Here is a 22220-nt window from a genome sequence, read left to right on the forward strand (position 1 = left end):
AGTGGGGTTAAGTGTTAACGTTAAATCAACATAGTACAAGTATACTCGACATGGTTTGCATTATATCAAATCGAAGGCTTAGAGGAAGATGAAAATGTAAGACAGAAATTGACGTGTGCATTTTGTATTATCTAATTAATGTGGTTTATCATTGGATCATTATTTATGTTGTTATCATTTTCCATATTTCATTTGCAATACTAGTATCGAAGTACGTAATAATTATAGCGATGCTGTTGACCACGACAACAACGCTAATTTTTATTTTTATTTTTAGCGAAAGAAAAAAACTAGGAAGGATCCCAATTAACCGGCCACCCTAAAGCATCCTTACGGATGATCTTGGAAAAAGCAATATCTGGAAATTCAAACCAATAACAGAGATTAGTAATGAAATGACCATGATGTGCCATCCAGTCGGCTGCAAAATTAGCCTCTCTAAAAACATGCTGAATATTATAATTATCAAATTTTCTCAAATATTCCGCTGTATCATTAATAAGAGCATTAATAGACCAGGGAATTTTCCAAATTCTTTTGATAGTTTGGATAACCGAGAGATTATCACCGTCAATAGTAATATTACTAGGCTACTAGCCCCTAAAAAGAGAGCTCCCCTAACACCTTCTCTAAGACCCCAGGCCTCAGCAACTAAAATAGAATTATTATCAGCAATGGCTTTAGCACCACTAAGCAAAAGATTCCCCATAGTATCTCTAATAACAAAACCATAAGCTGTGCTACCATTATGCAACTTAGAACCATCAAAATTAAGTTTAACAACAACGCTAATTAATAAGAAGTAGTCGAAAATAATTTTTTATCTAGCTTAAAGGAATTTAATCATGAGTGAAAGGTGGTAGCTCATTGTAGTACCATCTCAAATTCTAGGCTATTGTATAGGGTTTGAATCCTCACTCCAATAATATTTTGGGGGCATTTATTTATGGGTTGTTTAGCTTTATGTCCAGCCAATGAGTTGGTGACTTGGTGTGCCTACCAGGAATTGGTTTTCGGACCAATTATCTTCCCCAATAAAAAAAGTTATTTAATCATGTCTAATATGTTCCAATCTAATTTTAGTCACAAGAAGTACTTGTGCTATATTTAAATACATGTTTTACTTTGACTTTTACACTATTTACAAACTCTATTATGATAATATTTTTCTAGATATGTATATTAACATATAAAATATTGAATTTGACCAAAAATATATTTTCAAAATATAATTTTTTTTAACAAGTTTTTAGAAATGGATAAATAAACCAAAAATTATTAAAAGAGACGGTCTAATTTTAATATAAAAGTAGACCTAGTAACTAAATGGATTAAACTAGTGACCGAAATAAATTAACCTAGTCACTATTGGACTTTAATATTGGGCTTAGCATTGCCTAATTGTAATTTAAAAGTAGGCGGTCTCTTACAAGACAAACTCTAAATAAACGATACTAATAGTAAAAGTTGTGCAACTTAAATGGAGCAGCTATATCTAATAATGGAAGTAGTAATATATTACCATAATAAGGTGAAAAGAATGTAATTTTGACGGAGTACCCGTCTTCCTTGGACACACATGTCAATGTACTATTTTAAATTTTTATATCTCTAATTATCAATAAGCAAAATTACAAAAATTTGATATTATGAAAATATACATTGAAACGAATCTAACAAGATCTTACATGACTATATTTTTTCTTAGATATAAATTATTAAAGATAGTAAAAACTACACATGTAAACAGTGTCAAAAAGCAAAATTTATATCATGCAAAATGAAAACAATGGAATCATGGAAGTATGTAATAGTACTTCATCCGTTCCATAATAAGTGAAATACTTACTATTTTAGAACGTTTCAAAATAAGTGAAACATTCCTTAAATGGAAAAGAAAGTGACAAAATGACAAAAGTGTCCATCACAAACTTGTGTGATTTGCTTTTCTCTCTCATCCTTTTGATAATGAAAAGAGTATTTAATGACTTTATGACTTTCGAAAGTGATTTTTATTAAATTTTGTGTCCAATTCCTATGTTTCACTTATTATGAAACGAGGAAGTATATCTTTTGACAGCAAATGAATTTCCTATCATGACATAGCCTAATACAATTAATAATTTATCAATATGATATTAGTAGAGGAACTAATGTATCATACATGTCATACAACTTAAATGGAGCAGCTATCTAATAATGGAAGTAGTAACATATTATCATATTATCGTAATGAGGTGAAAAGAATGTAATTTTAACGGAGTATATATTCTTCCTATCTTGGTAGATACTACCTTTATTTTTTTGGTTGACCCGTTTTCTTTAGACACACATGCCAATGTACTATTTTAAACTTTTATATCTCTAATTATCAATAAGCAAAAATTACAAAAATTTGATTATGAAAATATACATTAAAACGAATCTAACAACATCCCACATGACTATATTTTTTTTGAAGTATAAATTACAAAATAAAGATAGTAAAAGCTACACATGTGAATAGTGTCAAAAGTCAAAACGGATCATGTAAAAGAAAACGATGGAAGTAGAGATGGCCATTGGTGTAGGCTGGGCGGGCTGGTCCATGGGTCCTAGTGGGTTGGACCGAGATTTCACGGCCTAAGTCCGGACCATGAAATTAATGATTTGGGTGGGTTGGTCCACGAGCTGAAAAATCTTAGCCCACACCGGTCTGTTATCGATTTTCACAATTCGGAGAATCGGTTCTAGCGGGTCGACATGAGATTTTTTTCCCTAAAGTTATATAATCATTTATTATTGTTACATAAAACCTTTAAAATTAATTAAAATATATACAATTATTAATATTAATGAATAATTTCATTATTTTTGAATTTGGTTGAATTATAATATATGAGATTTGATTAAAATATATACAATTTGATTCAAAAATATACACAATTTGGTTGAATAATTACTTGGACTGGGCTGACGCCGATTTCATGGACCGAGTTAAGCGGTTTTAGTAGCCGACTTTTGTGTATTGGGTTCAAAAAAATCTGACCCACGTCCCATCCACCAATTTCACAGTTTAAGTTGGACTGGACTGACTTTCTCGCGAGTTCAACCCACACGGCTCAAGAGACGAACTAGACTTGATTGCCCCACACTAACTATCTTTAAATGGAAGAATGTAGTAGTATATCTTTTGACAACAAATGAATTTCCTATCATGACATAGCCTAATACAATTAATAATTTATCAATATGATATTAATAGAGGAACTAATGTATCACACATGTCATACATCCCATTGTTGTCACTATCCTAATACACTAGTTTAATCCAAGCTCCACTTTGCTTGATAAATCGGTGAAATGAAACCGTGAAAATGTACTATTAAAAGGCTCTAAGACTAGGGCAGAATCTTTTTCCTTTCTGAAGAAAATTTCCATTCATTTTATAACGCACAAAAACAAAATTTCCAAAAAAATCAATCTAAATTTTTACGCACATAATTTACCTTTTACTTTCCCCCAAATTACAGGAAATTTCCACTCCCAAACAAACCAAAAGTCCAAAAGCAGTTAGAATTTCACAATCCATCTTCACAAAACAAAAATTATTTCTTTGCGTAAATTTAACGTGCTCATTGTAAAAAAATATCTTCTTCACTCTTCAGAGTTCAGTTCACAAAATAACAAAAAACCTAGGGTAGCAATAAAACACGCTAAACCTACCCCGGGCAGATCGGTCAGCCTAACCCCAAATAAAAACCACAACTCAAACGGCAAAACGCCGTCATTCTCAGCCACTCTTCTCTTCTCCTCTTTTTAACCCTAGTGGACCCCACTTTAATTAGAAAAACACTAATTTTTATGTCTAACTTACACTATAATTTAATGTATAACGATGTAAAAATTACAAATGTTATTATCTAGTTATATTATGGATACAAATTATTAGAATAAGCGGTCTAGTTTTACAGAATGTATTAAACTAGTAACTAAATGAATTAAAGAATATCATTACTGAATAGATCAAACTGATTACGAAATAAGTTAACATAATATCTAAATAGATTAAACTAGTCACTATATTAAAAAAAAGGTGACATGATGCTCTCCTTTTCATATTGAGTTTAGGTAGTGCGTAATTATAAATTAAAATTCGGCGGTGTCTTCAGACCAACCGTATTATGAGCATGATATAATTTTTTTACTCATTAATCATTTAAAATCATTCAAATGAATGAAATGTATTAAAATAAAAATTTCAAATAAGCAAATGAGCATGATATATACTATCTAAAAATCATCATTTTTTTATTATAAAATACTCAAATGACATAAAATAAAAAATAAATATTACTTCCTCCGTTTCTTAATAAGTGCAACATAGAGAAAGTGGGGGAATACGAGTTCACTCATGGTACACCAGGGGTATTTATTTTTGTAATAAATTAGAACTTCAGGTGCTTATTTGACACCAAATTTGCTCATATGGATATTTTGCTTATTTATTCATTTTCTCATTTTGCTCATTTTGTAATAAAAGTGTTTGCTCATTTTCTTAAATGATTAGAATTGTTTGCTCTTTTGTTCATTTGCTCATTCGTTCATTTTGCTCATTTGGAGAAAATAGTTTTGAGAGTACCATGAGCATGGTACACCCAGGTGTACTATAAATATTATCGGGGGAGTACCAAGGAATGTAGAGAGAGAAAGTTGGGTCTACAATAAAGTAGAATAATTCAAGTGATAATAGACAAAAGTTGTGGTCCCCTCTTACTTTTTGGTATCATATTTGTAATAATATTGAGCTTTTTTTTTTTTTTTTTATCATTTTAAGTTTGGTTGCATTTATTGTGACTATTCCAAATATAGAATATGTTGCACTTATTAAGAAACGGAGGTAATACATCAAATTCATATCATTATGTTTATGATTCATGTTATTTTTATTAGAGTTATTATGGATGTGCAGGATAAGTTATTTGAAAAAATTGAAATATTTTCCCAGTGGGCCCCACTTCCTCAACACTCAATAATGCAATAAAACAGGAGAGAGAAAAAGAGTGGAAAAATTCCCCCTCCTCCTTCCCCCTCTCTCTCTCCAAAAAAAAAAAAACAAGAGAGAGAAAAAAAAAGGAATAATACAAAGAAAGATTATTACTTTAGCTAAGACAGAGGAGAGAGAATCTAGAGAGAGAAAAAAAAGAGGAGAGAGAAAACAAAAAAAAATGGTTCAGATCGAGAAGAGGAAGAAGAAAGGAAGACCATCAAAAGCAGATCTAGCAGCTCGGCGCGCCGCCGAAGAAGCCGAAGCCGCCGTCTCACCATCAGCTTCATCGGCGCCGCTTGAAACAGCTGAGCAGAGAGAAATACGCCGCAGTCTTCGGCGCAAGACTTTCCGGTATAATATTATCGACTACGATGAAGATTATCTAGACGACGACGTCGTTTCAGACGAACAACAACAACAACAAGAAGATGATGAAGATGAAGATGAAGATGATGAAGATGGTGGTGGTGGAAATGGTGAAAGGAGAAAGAGAGGGAAGAAAGTTAAGCTAGTTTTAAAGCTTAATAATAATACTAATAATAGAAATAATCATAAAAATAATATTACTAATAATAGTAATGGATCGGTGAGTCGACGCGGCCGAGTTCCGAGTTGTGACTCGGAGGAAGAAGAAGAGGAAGAGGAAGAAGAAAGAGAAGTGAAGAAAAGAAGGATTAATGGCGGAAATGATGATGGAGATGAAAATGAGGAAGATGAAGAAGATGATGATGAGGTATATGATTGTTATTATTATAATTATTACTACTACGACTGAAATGAAGTCAGTCGTAGTAGTTCTAAAAATGATTTGAGGTCCGGCTAACATGAATCGTCATAAGAAATCGTTTTTTTAAAAATTGGATCTGTGAAGATTGTGAGGGGGACAAAGAGTGGAGGGGGCCAGCTCAGAGTTGATATATAGATAGAGAGAGAAAGAGAGGAGAGAGAAAGAGAAGAATTGTGATTGGTCCATAGTCTTACTGTCTTACTTACACAAAACACTCTTTTTATTTTCTCTCTCCTCTTCTATCTGTGTGTGTGTGTCGGAGGAGTGTGGTTGAAATTAACGGTTGGGGTTTAGGGAAGTGAAGTGAAGAGAGGTCAATTGTCATTACAAAAACCCATAAAAAAAAATTAATGTCATCTTTAGTTTCTCTCTCTAGTTAATCTTCTTTCTCTCTCTACTTTATTACACTAATGTAGTTCTAATGTAGGAGTTGTAGTTGAGGTTAATGTGGGTGTTTGTTTTTGTTTATGTTTTGTAATTTTGGTGATGTTTAAGTTTGATTTTGTTTTTGGCAGGGAGGAGATGGTAAAGAGGAAGGAATTCAAGAGGATTATGTGATTTCTGGTAAGTTTTTATTTGTGGGAATTTTTGATGTTTGAAAGTTTTGTTGTGAATTGTTTAAATTGAGTTTGAATTTGGTTTTTCAGGGGTAGGAAATGGTAGATGTAGTAGTTATAATGGGAATACACCTTTGCCTGATATAAAGCAATTGCAGTTCATACTGGAGAAACTTCAGAAGTATGTGATTTTGATTTCTATGTTTTTGTAATGGTTGTTGTTTAGTTTAGGTTGTGTTTTTGGGTTGAATTTGGTTACTTAGTGAAATCTTTTCAATGTGGCAGAAAAGATACATATGGTGTTTATTCTGAGCCAGTTGATCCTGAGGAGGTACTTGAAGTCGAATTCGTTTTTTGTTTTTTTTTTGGGAATGTGTATTTGTTGATTTGGTTATTTACATTGACATTGTTGGAAAATGTGAGTTTTTGATACAATGCTGCTTTGATGTAGCTCCCAGATTATCACGATGTTATCGAACATCCGATGGACTTTTCCACTGTTAGGAAGAAGCTTGCCAATGGTTCATACTCTATTTTAGAGGATTTTGAGGTGGGTGTTTCTTATTTTTCCTTTTAGAGATTTCATGAAAGTTTCATAACCTTTGAAGGGAAATTGTTTGTTGAGTTTGTGATAGTAATCAATGAGAATATCCTGTGAATACTGGAACCTAGATTCTTTGTTGATTTTTCCTTTTATAGCCTATCCCTTGTCACTCCATTGGCAGCAAAACTCTGTGATTAATGGCAATAACATATTAATGACTAATGATGTTCTTTAAACTTGTTTGTTACTTTTTTGTGATGGTTTCCTTTATAGCATGTTTGGTAGGTGGAAATAGATAATTGTAATGGTAATAATTTTTGTAACCATGATTATATATATGGTAATGCTTGTCCACTTTGAAAGATCTCTTTTTATTCCCAGACATCTATTTTTTTCATAAAGCTTTATTACCATGTATTAGCACTTTGGGAGGTGGAAATGGAAACTCATGGTTGGTGATCGAGTTTTATTACCATGTACGTCGGTGTGTAATGTTTTCTTGCCGAATACACTATAATTCATACCAATACCACCACCATCTACTACAATCTGTCACATGAGCCATTTTGGTTCGCATCCTTTTCAACTTCTGCCAAGTGCCTTAATAGTGTTTGGTTTGCATAGTTTTGAACTGCTATGAATATAGTATTATTGGCTTGAGAATGGCTTAGGTTATAACAGAAATGTAAGGGTGTGGATGTCAGTTTTCAGAGGCGAAATGATGCTTTATAAGTTGAGATCATGCTTCTTGGATGTTAGAATTTTGCCAAATAAACTTGACCTTATACTGTGCTGAATTTATGACTTTATATGTTGTTGCAGTATCAATGTAAACAACATTACTCCAATGCTCGTAAAAAGGCTGCCATACATATTAGTATTGGAATTTGCATTGGTAGACACATAGAGTGAATGTTTTGGAATCAACCTTTTATCTGGAATGCAATGCCAATAAAGAAGCATCCATGGTTTGATGTAGGCTCGTAAGTTGCATTGATTGGGTTATATAAGTAATTTTCAGAATCTAGTTTTAGCCAAGTCCAAATGTATTCCAATGTTGTTCAAAATCTTGATCCATATGTTTGATCTCTTTTTCTTTCTTAAAAACTTTTGAGTCTAGTGAAACCCATATTGGCCAAATAGTGAACATGAACCCGTTTCATTTTGTTTCTAAATGTAAGAATTTGGAAATTCCTTTAGCATAGTAATTAATCTTTACATAAACATCATGTCCCGGAGCTACTCATATTGGCCCTCAACTACTAGTATTACCCACTTTTAGAATGAAAGTTAAAATTGAAAATCCTAAGACATAGACTTATTGCTTATCTTAATATATCCCATGTCCAAAAGCTACTCAAATTCTGAGTGAAAATTTAGAGATTGAATACCATAAACCATACCAATTCTCAAAGGATATGTAATGCAACATAAAAAAAAAAAAAAACAGACACCACGTTCTACACCAAATGTACATGTTCTTCTAAATGGCGGAGTGGCGGACTAGAGATTGAATACCATAAACCATACCAATTCTCAAAGGATATGTAATGCAACATAAAAAAAAAAAACAAAAACAGACACCACGTTCTACACCAAATGTACATGTTCTTCTAAATGGCGGAGTGGCGGACTTCAGACTGCAGCACTTTTAGACCAAATTGAGTCTGAAAGTCCAGCATTTTGAAAATGTAAATTTAAATGTAGTCCGAACTTTCTCGAATCTAGTCTATAGAAGTTTATCCTGAACTTGATCATATTCGTTTTTGGAGTTCATCTGGTCCCAATGATTGATGAATATTCCAACTGTTAAAACTAGAAAATTATTGGGCTGATGTTGCATAAGATACAAACATTATACAACATTTGCTAAAATGCTGAATAGAAAAGGATTAATTTCAGACTTCTCACATCTTGCCTCATACATACCTTTATACTGATATTTGCTCGGCCCATATGGTTCTAATCACTTGAATTACCTTTTAAGCTTTCTTGAAGAATAGACCTTTGGTGCATCATCTTTTATCCCTATTAAGTTCGTAACTCGTTAAGCATGCTTATTGAGGATTTAGTGCATCCCTCCACTCCAACCCCCTAGTCCTCACCATTGCCTAATTGGTACTAAACTACTAACCATGAGTTTTTTTTGGGGTGCAGAGTGATGTGTTCCTAATTAGCTCCAATGCAATGCAGTACAATGCACCTGAGACAGTATATCATAAACAGGTATGAGCTGATGCCTTTTTTGTATTCGTGTCACATTTTTGGAAATCCTACTATAGAATTAATGCTGTACCAATACTTAAATTTTAAGGCTCGTGCAATCAAAGAACTTGCTGAAAAAAAGTTCGAGCGACTAAGGATGCAAATTGAGCGATTAGAGAAAGAGCCGAAATCTGAACCAAAATGTGAACGAAAGCTTGAGCCAAAGTCTGAACAGAAGGAGAGATCGTATTCAATTGTCAAGAAGCAAACGAAGAAGCTCTTTTCCCGTGGCACACAGGAAACCATATGCTCTGATTTCTCAACCGGTGCCACCCTTGCCACAATGGAAGCCCCTAACAATTGCAGCACTGATGACGTTGGTAGCTTTGAGAGGCCTATCAATAATGATGGGCTTGTAGAGGGCATCTCTTTCCTCGCGGATAATAATCTAGACAAAGCTGAAGATCCACAGTCAGGTATAAGATACAAGTCTGTAGCAAAATCTTTTCTTTGCCTTTTGACAGTTGATAATATCTGAGTGGGTCTTATACTTGTATCCCCCCCCCCCCTCTTTCAGTTTCTGATTATTATAGCTGAATGGGTATTCTTGATTTTCCATTCCAGGGAAGGGTGTACTGCCAAAATTTGGAAGGAGATCATTTGTTGTTGATGAGAACCGTCGTGCAACTTACAATATATCAAATCAGCCCGAAGATAGGTCTGACTCAATATTTACAACATTTGAGGGTGACAAGAAGCAGCTAATTCCAGTATGTATCATTATACTGCTCTTTTCTCTTGCTCTATTAACATGTTCCCTTTTCTTAATACATTATCCATTTGCCAGGTTGGGTTGTCTGGAGAATTTTCCTATGCCCGTAGTCTGGCTCGATATGCTGCAAATCTCGGGCCTATTGCTTGGAAAACCGCCTCCAAGAGGATCGAACAGGTTCTTCCTCCAGGCTTAAAACATGGCCGCGGATGGATTGGGGAATATGAGCCACTACCTACGCCAGTCTTAGTTGTTGAATATCGTAAAGACCCCTTTGCTTCAAGGTTACATGATGCCGTTGGTTCAATAAAGGATGACAGAAAGGACTCCATTGTTTCAAGATCATCTGGTGCTGTTGATTTTAGAAAGGATGGCAGAAAGGACTCCGTTGTTTCAAGATCACCTGGTGCTGTTGATTTTAGAAAGGATGGCAGAAAGGACTCCGTTGTTTCAAGATCACCTGGGGCTGTTGATTTTAGAAAGGATGACAAATTTTTCGAGGGCCGAGCTCAAGCTAACGAGCACCTCTGTAATCAACCTAGTTTAGATGGAAAATTGGCAACTATGTTTGGTTCTGGAGGTGCCAAATCACCAGCCTCTACTTTTTCTGCCGCTCAACAGCGAAATCCATTTTCCAGAGGTTCTGAACATGTGATGCTCAAGGGAGCTGAATCTAATTGTCCATCTACAAACTTTCAGCAAAACAATTCTGTTTTTCAGCAGCAGTGTCTATTTCCAAGGGATTCAATTTGTCCTGAAAATATGGGTGCAAAGAGAGTGGAACCCAATTCCCCATCTATATCTGATCAGAAAAGAGATTATATTCCTCAGAAACAACTGCCTCATGGTATGGATGTAGGTAGAAAGAGGATGGAAACAATTTCTCTGCCCATATCTGACCAGAAAACAGATCACATTCCACAGAAGCAACGTCCTTATTGTATGGAAATGCCTGTTTCCATGCAAAGTGAATCCTTACCCAATGGTAAAAATTTTCTGCAGTCGCTACCTATCAAACAACCTGATGCTAATGGAGGTGCTTCTAATGGGTCATCCAACGGAAAGGTAGTGAACAATATTCTAGCTAATAATCGAGTAATTACTCCATCCCCAGGTTTAATGTCACCTCAGCCTGCTGGAGCAGCAGTATCCTTCCCCCAGAAACAGGAGCAGGGTCTTAGTGACCCAGTCCTGGTTATGAAGATGCTGACTGAGAAAGCTCAGAGGCAACAAAATGGATCAATTCACTCTCATAGCCCTGGACAAGCTAGGCCGTCTGTTTCATCACCCAGAGTAGACACTGGAGGCAATGCTGCAGCAGCAGCTGCCAGTGCGTGGATGTCTGTTGGTCCTGTAGGATTTAGACCAGCCACTCAAAACTCCCCATCAAATAGAAGTCAGAATTCTGCAGATTCATTATACAATGCAACACGGATGTTCTATCCTCAGGCAATGCAGCCTCATGTCGAATATCCTGTCTCTAATACAAGACATTTTCCGCCAGAAAAAACAGGTTTTCCCTTCCAATCATTTGCTTCGCAACCTACTAAAGCCGGGAATGAAGGACAGGTCCCGAGCAGACCAATGGTCTTTCCTCAACTGGCTACCAATGACTTGTCTAGATTTCAAATGCAAACCCCTTGGCGAGATCTGTCTCCACATACTCAACAGAAACAGAAACAGGATACACTTCCTCCAGATCTGAATGTTGCTTTCCAGTCGTCCGTGGACTCTCAGCAACCAGACCTTGCTTTGCAACTTTAGATCACATTTCAAATCTGCTGAGAATGAGGATCATATAATTACAAAGGGATAAAGAAAAGTTGACCCAGATCGGTATCCATCATGAAGAGAATCCCGCTATTGAAATGTGTTTGATCTGGCTGTTGAGTTGCTGAAACAAGCTGAGTTGATGTTGGAAAGAATCAGTTCTGCAGCTTGATGATATCTTTGATTGCTTCATGCAACTTCTGTGCTTTACTGACAGGAAATATCAGATTTAGGGAACATAACCGAGTAATTCGTAGTGGAGCTGACAATGATGCATGTTTTTGTTCTTGCATGAGATTTACTAACTTGAGATGGCAGGTAATCATACAAATCCTAGATAGGTAGTATAAATGTTCTGGGTGGGTCATGGGTGGCACAGGCTTAAAGTGATTTACCCACAGTAAAATTGGTCAATTCATTGTAATTAATGTGAGCAGACTGCAGAGGAGGCTGTGTATACAGGGTTACTTGCCTTCTTGCCTTGTATGATGCGTTTGTTGATTTGGCACACACCCGTTAGCATGCCATGTACATTCGTGGTTAGAGTTCTCCAGAAATCGTAAGGTTTATCTTTTCTGTTGTAAACTGTGCTCGATTTCAATACAACTTGGTGTCTGATTTATCCATTGTCGATACATCCTCTTCCTCTCGCTTTTATCTTGTTGTAGTTGTCGCTCTATCTTGTAGAATATGTTTGGTTGGATGAAGAACATTTTCTTTGCGAATCAATCTTTTGATATGAAGTCTGAATTATACTCAGGTTGTATCATTCATTGTGCAACACTTTGTTCTAAATGGTTTCTTTACTTTGTGTAAAATTAGACCTATTTAAGAAGAAACAAGAAGTTGGCTAATCTACACAAACAAAAACAGATCTAGAAGCCTTTCCGAGCTTCATTACTCTGCAACAACCAAAAATGCTAAAGAAGTTGAGCAGAAGCTCTATATGAATTGCCTTAGCAATCAAAAAACACTAAACACAACTTTTACAGTGGTGAATAAGGTTGTGAAGGGACGACCCTTGGTAGTTGTTTTGTCGTAGTAGGTGGCATGCATCTTTTCGCAATCTTCTTCACTACCAAGTAAATGTTTTTGGCGCTTGAATGCACTCTAATAGCTGGGTTTTCATGATCCACCGGTGACACTGCCATTGAAGATGTCGATAGTATCACCCTGACGAACATTATGCCAGTGAAACGTCTCCTTCTCCTCCATCACGTTCTGATTGTAGATGAAGAAATAACCTTCAGGTGGAAGCTGAAAGTTCACCTTCTGTTGTAGCTTTTCCAGCTCATTCCTTAAAACCTATATTTGCAGAGTTTCAGCCCTTTATTGCATCACTAACATTATAGCATAACAGAAGTACATAACAAAATCTGTCTTTAATAAAAGCACCTGAACTCTATCCATGGGATTAACATCCACAATCAGCTTCTTAGTTTCACACTTTGATAGCACGATGACTTTCAATTTCTTTGCACTCGTGTTCGAGATTGTGTTCGTCATGCCAGAAGGTGTAGGCACTGAGGATGGCTTAATCAAAATATCGATCTCAGATCCGTCTGTGAGCTCATATTCGCGTAAATGTCTGTTATCCTGCAGCTCAATAATCCCCTTCACGTACAATGTTAATGGACGTTTAGGAAAACCTGTAAATCAACTATCCACAGTTAGTACAGATTACAGAAACTTCTTTGTCAATTGTAAAAGGTAGTAACTAATTAGCACCATAAATAACATAAAAACATCTTTCAGATATTACAACTCTTGAAAATACAAAAAATAGGAGGCAAAAAAAGCAACATCAACATACTAATTTGTTTTATGGAGATGAGATCATAAGGGATTTTGATTCCATCATAAATTTATAAACCTTTATTAATCCTCCATGTAAAGATTAGCCATTTAAGATACTTTCCATTTTCTTTCATTACTTCAGATTACGGGGTGTTTGGCAACTAGAGTTTTAGAGCAAAAAAGAGTTTTGAATCACTTTTAGAGTTTTGACTAGTCAAAAACTCTAAAAGGGGTGTTTGGTAAAGTAGAGTTTTAGATAGAGTTTTGAAATAAAAACTCTCAAAATGAAAAAGCTACTAATAAAAATATATGATTTTTTTGCCTTTTATAATAATACTATACATATGTATTAAAATATCTATAAATGTCATTTCACACAAACAAACGTCAATAAGCTTTTAGAAATCAATTAATCGTTAACAAACACATTTACAAAAGAAAATTGTCGAATCAACAATCTAATCTTCTGAACCAAAAAGTTAAAACTCTAACAACAAACGCTAAACTCTAACCGCTAAACACTAAAAGCTATTTGCCAAACAGGACATATGACTCATAATTTTTTTTTTCGATCATGCATTTCCAATCATTGATTTAGGAAATGAACAGGATCTCATCCTAGAGGATAGCAAATCAAATTAATGTATCTGTAATTGTTACTAGAACTCTTTTTTTCCAACCCCATGCATAACATAATTTTGCTACGTCAAGGTCACAAAAATAACCTCATTATATAATTCCAAATTTCCCATGATTATACTACAAACTTAAGGATTACAAAAATACATTAAAAAACCCATATAAACAACAAAAGAAAATGGGAAAAGAAAAGGGAAAAGTTTATGATAATTAGACCTTCAATTTGGTAGAGATTCTCCTTCAACTGCGCAACAGAATCACACAAATCAACCTCAATAGAAAGTCTTTGGTGATGTTGAGAATTAGAAATGGGTAATTTAAGAAAAAGTCTGATTTTCTTGGAAAAAGAATGAAAATCTTCATTCATTATTTTGAGTTTTTCAGGTGATTTTGGCTTTTCAAGGTGGTTTGCAACAATGAGGTGCATATAAGAATTATGAAGAATAACACAAGATGAAACATCACCATTATCTTCAAGAATTTTGCCATTAAAAATAAGAGTTTGATTAGAAATGGGTATTTCTCTGTATTTCTGAATCTTCTCCTTAATTTCTAAGACTGTGTCAAAATAGCCTATTTCAATGGTGAATTTCTCTCCTTTTTGTGTCTCAAATGTCACATCCATAATTCTTTTCTTTTTTGGGTTGGTTTTTTCAAAGTGGGTTTGTTCTATTCTTTCTCCTAAATTTTCGTAGTAAGTGTTAACAAGTAGAAAAATATTGAAGGGTTATTGTGTTTTGTTTGTAAAGAAGGAAAATAAACAAGAAATTTTAGGGGACGTTTGGTTCATAGAGAGGTTTAAAAGAAACGAAACTATACTGTGTTTTTTTTTTTTTTGGGATGGACCTATTTGAATTAATTGAATATGAAGTAGGAGTAACTGAGTATGACTGGTTGGTACTCCAACAACCCCTACTTATATACTCTTGACTCCGCGTTATATCTTTGGATGGATTCTTATGGCTGAATCTTTCAATAGAGCCTTTTTAGAAGATTAATGCATGTGAAATGAATTGAAGTAGTAATTTTCAGAGGAGATTTGGTGTTCATACTTAAGGCTGGAGGTGACAAATGAGCTGTTTGGATCGTGTGCATAAAAGATGTTAATGAGATTTGAGTCAAGCAGAGTTCGAGCCTAAGCTATCTTTGGACTATTTCGCCCTAACTCAAACTCAATCTCAATATTATCGAGGTTAAAATTTTCAAACTTAGGGCATGTTCTCTTCGGCATAAAACAATTGAACTGAACTGATCTGAACTGAACTGAATTGAAATGAATAGTGATATGTGAGAGTAAAAGTATTGTCAAGAGCTGAACTGAACTGAACTGAACTGGTCTGAACTGAACTGAATTGAACTGAGCTGAACTGAATAGAACTGAACTGAATTGAACTGAACTGAACTAAACTGAAATGAAAATAAGGGCCTGTTCTCCCCAGCTTATTTTCAGTTCAGTTCAATTTAGTTCAGATCAGTTCAGTTCAGCTCTGGACAATACTTTTACTTTCACATATCACTATTCATTTCAATTCAGTTCAGCTATTTTATGCCGAAGAGAACAAGCCTTTAATTAGCTCGACTTATAATTTAATATGAGAGGTCGATTCTTGTTAAGGTTGAGTGACGGTCTGACAAGCTCGAACTTCTTTCTTTAATCTTATAAGTATTAACGTATTTCTAACTTATACTAGTATGTGTTTATAGGTATTTTGTTAATTTATATGTTCATTCACTAATCATAAATTGTTTATTATATTCAATGATTGAATTCGAGCCTGCTTGCAAGCTTTATAAACCGAGCTTTTTTTTTGCCTAAAATCTGGTATCGAGCTCACTTGAGCCGATTATTGGCTAGTCAATTTCGAGTAGTTCATGAGCAAATTAGACTTAGTGACCTTCCTTTTGTTTGATTAGAGTGATAAGTAATTTGCTTTAGTGTTGGGTTGGTTTAGATCACGCCAGACCATGTCATGTCTTATATTCGAAACTAATATTAAGATTACTATGATTATTAACCTAACATTATAGTTATATTTGAGACCCGACGGTTTGAGTAGAACCATATAATATCGAAAATGCACCAGGTTGCGGGACTTGTGGCTAATATAGATCGTATTGTAACTGTATAAATAAATATAAATTGAAGTTTGAGTTCTAGAGTTTGTCTTGTAAGAGACTGCATACTTTTAAAGTAAAATTAGGCAGTGGTAAGCTCAATATTAAAAAGAGAATAAGCCCAATAGTGACTAGGTTAATTTCTTTCGATAACTAATTTAATGCATTTAATAACCAGGTCTACTTTTATATTAAAATTAAACTGTCTTTTTTAATAATTTTTGTGAGTGAGTTTGTCTTCTACATGCTAAGAAAAATTAAAAAGAGATGTAAATGGGTGATTTTTTCCTATCCAATCCAATCCATATGCATGGCAGTTGGCACCAATAAATCTCAATATTTGAACTAAAAAAAATCAATATAGAAGCTTTCAGAAGTTCTACTCGAGGTTCCACACTTCGGGCCTGTTCTCCCTAGCTTATTTTCAGTTCAGTTCAGTTCAATTCAATTCAGTTCAGTTCAATTCAGATCAGTTCAGTTCAGACCAGTTCAGTTCAGTTCAGATCGGTTCAGTTCAGACTAGTTCAGTTCGGTTCAGCTCTTGACAATACTTTTACTCTCACATGTCACTATTCATTTCAGTTCAGTTCAATTCAGTTCAGTTCAGTTCAATTCAGTTCAGTTCAGATCAGATCAGTTCAGTTCAGTTCAGTTCAGATCAGTTCAGTTCAGTTCAGATCAGTTCAGTTCAGTTCAGCTGTTTTATGCCGAAGAGAACAGGCCTTCCACCCAATAAAAGGAAGTTCAATGCGAGGCAACCAACTATCCCCCAAGGAGAATTTAGTAATTGGACCATGTCTACAAATGGATAAGAGCTAAATCATTAGTGTGACCTTTGAACTTTGAACTTTGGAGGCTATCAAGTAGTTATGGTATTTGGAATTATAGATATTGGATCCCCTCCAAAAAAGAAAAAAGAAAAAAGAAAAATGAGGTATATCATATATGGATATGAGATATCATTAAACAGGTAGAATCAATAAAGATACCTATATCTGAAACTGATCCACATTGATATAATTTACTTTGTTGCAGCTCCCATTCACTGAATTGAAAAGTATATGAAACATTTATATTTACAAAAAATTATTAAAAGAGACGGTCTAATTTTAATACTTCCTCTGTTTTTTATTAGATGTTACACTTTTCAAATCACGGACTCCTAGGTAATTTTTGGAGAGGAGAGAGATAGAGAATGAAAAACAAAAGTTTCTCATGTGAACATGTGATAGGAGAGAGATAGAGAGATAGAGAGAAGTTATTACCCAAAATAAAAGTGTAACATCTAATTTAAAACTTCCTAAAATAGAAAGTGTAACATCTAAAAAAAACAGAGGAAGCATAAAAGTATACTTAGTCACTAAATGGATTAAACCAGTCATCGAAAGAAATTAACTCCGTTATTATTGAGCTAATTCTCTTTTTAATATTAGGTTTACCATTGCCTAATTTTAATTTAAAGGTAGGTGGTCTCTTACAAGACAAACTCATTTATTTAAGAAAAGAATGAAATAGAGAATTAATTAGTAAATTCACTATGATATTATTCTCCTATGAATCTCCCTGATGGCCTGATTGCATGCTAGAAGAGCTTAAAATAACGATTAGTAGTTAATTTTTACGGTAATTGTTGTTTCTAAATTTAGAGGAGGGGGAAAGTAGATCGAGATCGGGTAAAATTAGAAAGACTTGCATGGACCTTGTGTCCTTGTCTCCCTTTTTTCTCAATTACTCAAAATAGTGGTAATTTTCAACCTACAAACTTATTTAATTTCTATTTCCCTAAAAAAAAAAAACTTATGTAATATTTACACATTCCTCGTTTGGAAATAAATGAAAAGCTTTTCTCTTTTGTGGAAGAGTTTTTTTGAAAGAAGTGTTTCATTTATTTTAGAACAGAGGAAAAACATGTTATTTTCTAACAAACTAATATCTTTTTCTTTTCGGTTTTTTCACCAGGTACCCCTGTGGTTTTTCAAAATTCATGGGGTACCCCTGGTTTTAAAAAAATGCACAAGGTACCCTTATTGTTTAAGTTAAATGCACCAAATACCCTTAATGACTAACGGTGTCAAGTTTCCGTTAGTCATTAGGGTTAATTAACTCCTCTAACCCTAATTAAGCCCTAATTAAACCCTAATTAATTAACTAAACCCTAATTAACTAACTAAACCCTAACTCCATAATTTGAAACCCTAACCACCCAACCCACCACCCAACCCACCCCCATCCCCACCCTGGCAGCATACCCCCTCCCCCTCCCCCACCCCATCCCCTTCCCCGGCAACATCTCCCCTCCCCCACCCCCTCCCCCTCCCCCGGCAACATCTCCCCACCCCCACCGCCGGCAGTATCCCCCTCCCCTAGCAGCAATTTCGAAAATCAATTTTTTTTTTTCAAAGACTGATTTCGAAAATCAATTTCGAAATAATTTTCAAAATCATTTTCGAAATCATTTTCGAAAACATTATTTTCGAAACAAAACCATTTTCAAAACCAATTTTCGAAAACCAATTTCGAAACTGTTTTCGAAATCTTTTGCGAAAAACATTTTCGAAAACCAATTTTGAAATCAATTTCGAAAACCATTTTCGAAACCATTTTCGAAATCAGTTTTTGAAAAAAAAAATTAAATGAAGAAGAAGGAGGAGAGAGAAAAAGAAATGAAGAAGAAGGGTTGCGGGGTGGGGGATGACGGCTAGGGGGGTAGGCTGCGGGGTCCGGGCTGCGAGATGAGGGGAGGGTGGTTGTGGGGTGGGGGAGGGGCTGGGGAAGGCAGAAGCCAGAAGGGGGATGTAGTGGGTGGGTGGTAGTTAGGGTTAGGGTTTAGGTTGGGGGTGGGTGTGGAGGTGTTAGAGGGTTAGGCTAATTAGGGTTAATGACTAACGGAAACTTAACGCCGTTAGTCATTAAGGGCATTTGGTGCATTTTATTGAAACAATAAGGGTACCTTGTGCATTTTTTTAAAACCAGGGGTACCCCATGAATTTTGAAAAACCACAGGGGTACCTGGTGAAAAAACCGTTTTCTTTTTAATATAGTCATCCTTTCTTACATATTAACTACAACCGACAATATAGACATGTATCTGTTGATCCGAGACACACTTCATCACATAAAAGTGACCACCCGAAATAGATTCGAAACCTGAAATAATTCAACTTGAAGTGGCCCGAAATAATGAGCCAAATCTGAACTGCCCAAAAAAGATTGAAATATTTTGCACAAACATTAATTTATGTGTTATATTTATTTGCTAGCTAGAAAAGAAAGTCAGTCTTACATGAATGCTCCTAGTCCAAATCAATCCGATGTTGACATGACTCCCAATCCCGTATAGTACCCGAACAGAAAGTTGAGCCAAATATAACACGACTCAGAATGACCCGACATATATGACCCGTTTGCCACCTGTAACATTTAGCATGTAAAATTTACATAGTCTTACAGAGTAATCCTTTTTGTCATATAGTCACCTTATCTTATACTTACTCATCTTTTATATCTACTCCTTCAGTTCCAAAGGCATGTTCCTATTTGGAATCGTGACTCTATTCAAAATTTAAGAGGATTTTCTAAATTCTTTCTAATGTACAAGAGAAAACAACTCATATGGGTCTTGTTTGATTCTTTTTAATTAATATTTATTTTGTTCAACTTATTTTTACTTATTTCGGAAAAAATAAGTTCACATAAGATAAAATCTGATTAAGGTAAGATAAATTCGGATAAGGTAAGATAAATTTAGATAAGACAAAATAAGTTTAATAATACAAACGTCATAAAGTCTAATAAATTTCGATAAAATAAGATAAAATAAGTTTAAGTTCAGATAAGTTAAAATAAGTTGAGTAGAACAGATCCTTAATAGGATAAGAAAATCAAACTTTATAATATGATCTTGATAACAGACACCCCGAAGCGTTAAATAAGCACTATATATATTTTCAGAAATGGTATAAAAGTTGGAATGAATTCTAAAATCACGCGTCATTTGATATCATTAATGTTTAAATTCATTTAATATGTCCATTAAATGAATACTATTTCCTAACTTAGTGACCCTGTTTTTTCTCCATTCCATATAGTCACTTTTTTAAGCTATATATAACTAGTTTTTAGGCTCGGATTTAGCCCCGGCCAGATACTTATATTTTTCACTTGGTGTAGTGGTAAATGTATCTTAATTCTTATTAATAAGTCATTTGGTCCTTTAAATTTCATCTCTTGATTCGTATTCTTGAACAACAACAATAAGCAAGATTTGATAAGCATCAAGAATAATTTGTAAATTGTAATGCAACCCCATTAATTACGAATTAGAGGACTCTAACGATCATGATGAATTTCAAAAGGAGAGATGGAGCAAGGGGATGACTGCAAAAAAAGAAATCAAATAAGAAAAATAAACTTTATGGCTAGAAGTAGGCATTAACTGCCACATTACTAATTACAACACATATCTATAATTTTGTGGAAACATGAATCACTAAGGGAGTGTTTGGTTGAGGTATTTTTAATGGAATGGAATGGAATGACATCCATTCCATTGTTTGGTTCGTCATATTTAGGGTAGAGTCTCATACCCATGGGTATCTATCTCCATTCTCCACCCCATCCCCCTAGAATCCCAATCTCCCCTCCCCCCAAAGTTTCTAACTCCATTCCTCTCAAGTTTCAAACCCTAATTAGGAGAGAGAAGAGAGAAAAGCTTTGAAACCTAGCCGTCTTCAGTCATGTTCGACCACCTTCATCATCTTCTGCAACATCTGATTACATACAATTTCTCCGGCGACTAATATTCTCAAGCAACAGATTATGTTTTGCTTTTTTTTTGTCATTCACATCTTAATCTTTGCTTCAAAGTTTAATCTTTTAGCAGACTTATTTCTGTCGTTCATCTTCTTTTGTTTCCCAGATTTTTCTTTTTGAAAAATATATTCTCAAACTTGAAAAATATCTTCTTTTTGTTTCCCAGACTTGATTTCCGGCAACTAATATTCTCAAACAGATTTTGTTTTCCAGATTTTTCTTTTTTAAAAATATATTCAAGTGGTTTTTTCTTTGTTTTGCTTGATTTCTATATATTTTATCCTGATAAACTTTTTTGTTTTTCAGATTAGAGTGGTTTATCTAATGTGTATTTTTTTTGGGGGTTGCTAAATGCAACTTTCATTTACCATGTACAACCCATCTAAATTCCAAAATTACCCTTATTCACTCACAACTCATTTCTCCCTCTTCCTCTTCGAAGATTTCTGGTTCACGAAATTTCACAAATTCGTCCACCATTATACCCCAAATTCGTTTCCAAGCTCTTCAATCTTTTCGAAAATGTTGGAAAATTGACAAATGACTAGATCTTATACACATTTCGGGTTCAATATCAAGTGAATAAGTTTTTTGAATTTCGTCCAACTTTCTTTCAGAATTTCGAAGGGAATACTGGTATTTCGTGCAAGGTGCACGAAACGGATCCAATTGTTTCGTGTAGATTGCACGAAACAGAATCATCTGTTTCGTGTAGTCCACACGAAACAGAATCAATTGTTTCGTGTAATCTACACGAAACGGAATCATCTGTTTCGTGTAGTCTACACGAAACAGACATTACGAAAAAAAAATTTACAACTTGAATCTGCGAAAAAAAATTCACAACCTGCATCATAATTACGAAAAAAAATTCACAACTTACATCAGATTGAAATTCGATTGGGTCAAAATTATGGTCCATTGAATATCAAATTAAAATTTGTAGATCTTCGATGAAGTTTTTTATATCTAACAGCTAGAGAGGAGGAGAGAGAATATTTGTAGAGAGAAAAAGGGTTTTTTAGAAAGAATATGATAATAAGGGTGTTTTAGGGTTTTTTTAAGGCTGCGTTAGTAAAGTGAGGCTGCGTTTAGCAACCATGTTTTTTTTTTCATTGTTTTTTGTATTAGTTTACATGTAACAACCTCTCAAATTTTTTTTTACATAATACCAAAAATTTTAAAAGAGGATA

The 22220-nt window shown here is 34.5% G+C and overlaps 2 protein-coding genes across 2 annotated transcripts; one reads left to right on the forward strand and one right to left on the reverse strand.

Annotated features, from left to right (window-relative positions):
• The first annotated feature begins 5053 nt into the window (after nt 1-5053).
• LOC104883396 (hypothetical protein) lies at nt 5054-12297 on the forward strand. Its single transcript, XM_010667918.4, has 9 exons — nt 5054-5762; nt 6332-6380; nt 6464-6554; nt 6659-6704; nt 6825-6923; nt 9075-9143; nt 9232-9598; nt 9747-9892; nt 9970-12297. The coding sequence occupies exons 1-9, from the start codon at nt 5208-5210 to the stop codon at nt 11656-11658; spliced, it is 3111 nt and encodes a 1036-aa protein (XP_010666220.1). The 5' UTR covers nt 5054-5207; the 3' UTR covers nt 11659-12297.
• Nucleotides 12298-12388: 91 nt separating this feature from the next.
• LOC104883397 (ubiquitin domain-containing protein 7SL RNA1) lies at nt 12389-15318 on the reverse strand. The gene is made up of 3 exons (XM_010667920.4): nt 14317-15318; nt 13060-13313; nt 12389-12969 (listed from the first exon to the last, which is right to left on the reverse strand). Exons 1-3 carry the CDS (start codon nt 14723-14725, stop codon nt 12790-12792), a joined length of 843 nt encoding a protein of 280 aa, XP_010666222.1. The 5' UTR covers nt 14726-15318; the 3' UTR covers nt 12389-12789.
• Between the last annotated feature and the right edge of the window lie 6902 nt (nt 15319-22220).

This window comes from Beta vulgaris, chromosome 4 (assembly GCF_026745355.1).
Source record: "Beta vulgaris subsp. vulgaris cultivar EL10 chromosome 4, EL10.2, whole genome shotgun sequence".
NCBI lineage: Eukaryota > Viridiplantae > Streptophyta > Magnoliopsida > Caryophyllales > Amaranthaceae > Beta > Beta vulgaris.

Bases quoted from the DNA above. Each gene is read 5' to 3' on its own strand.
- LOC104883396 (XM_010667918.4), top strand. From the start codon at position 5,208: ATGGTTCAGATCGAGAAGAGGAAGAAGAAAGGAAGACCATCAAAAGCA. The intron at 6,555-6,658 runs GTATGTGATTTT...TCAATGTGGCAG, and splicing joins ATACTGGAGAAACTTCAGAA to AAAAGATACATATGGTGTTT. The intron at 6,924-9,074 runs GTGGGTGTTTCT...TTTGGGGTGCAG, and splicing joins CTATTTTAGAGGATTTTGAG to AGTGATGTGTTCCTAATTAG.
- LOC104883397 (XM_010667920.4), bottom strand. From the start codon at position 14,725: ATGGATGTGACATTTGAGACACAAAAAGGAGAGAAATTCACCATTGAA. The intron at 13,314-14,316 runs GTCTAATTATCA...GTTGATTTACAG, and splicing joins GAATCTCTACCAAATTGAAG to GTTTTCCTAAACGTCCATTA. The intron at 12,970-13,059 runs GTGCTTTTATTA...CTGCAAATATAG, and splicing joins ATCCCATGGATAGAGTTCAG to GTTTTAAGGAATGAGCTGGA.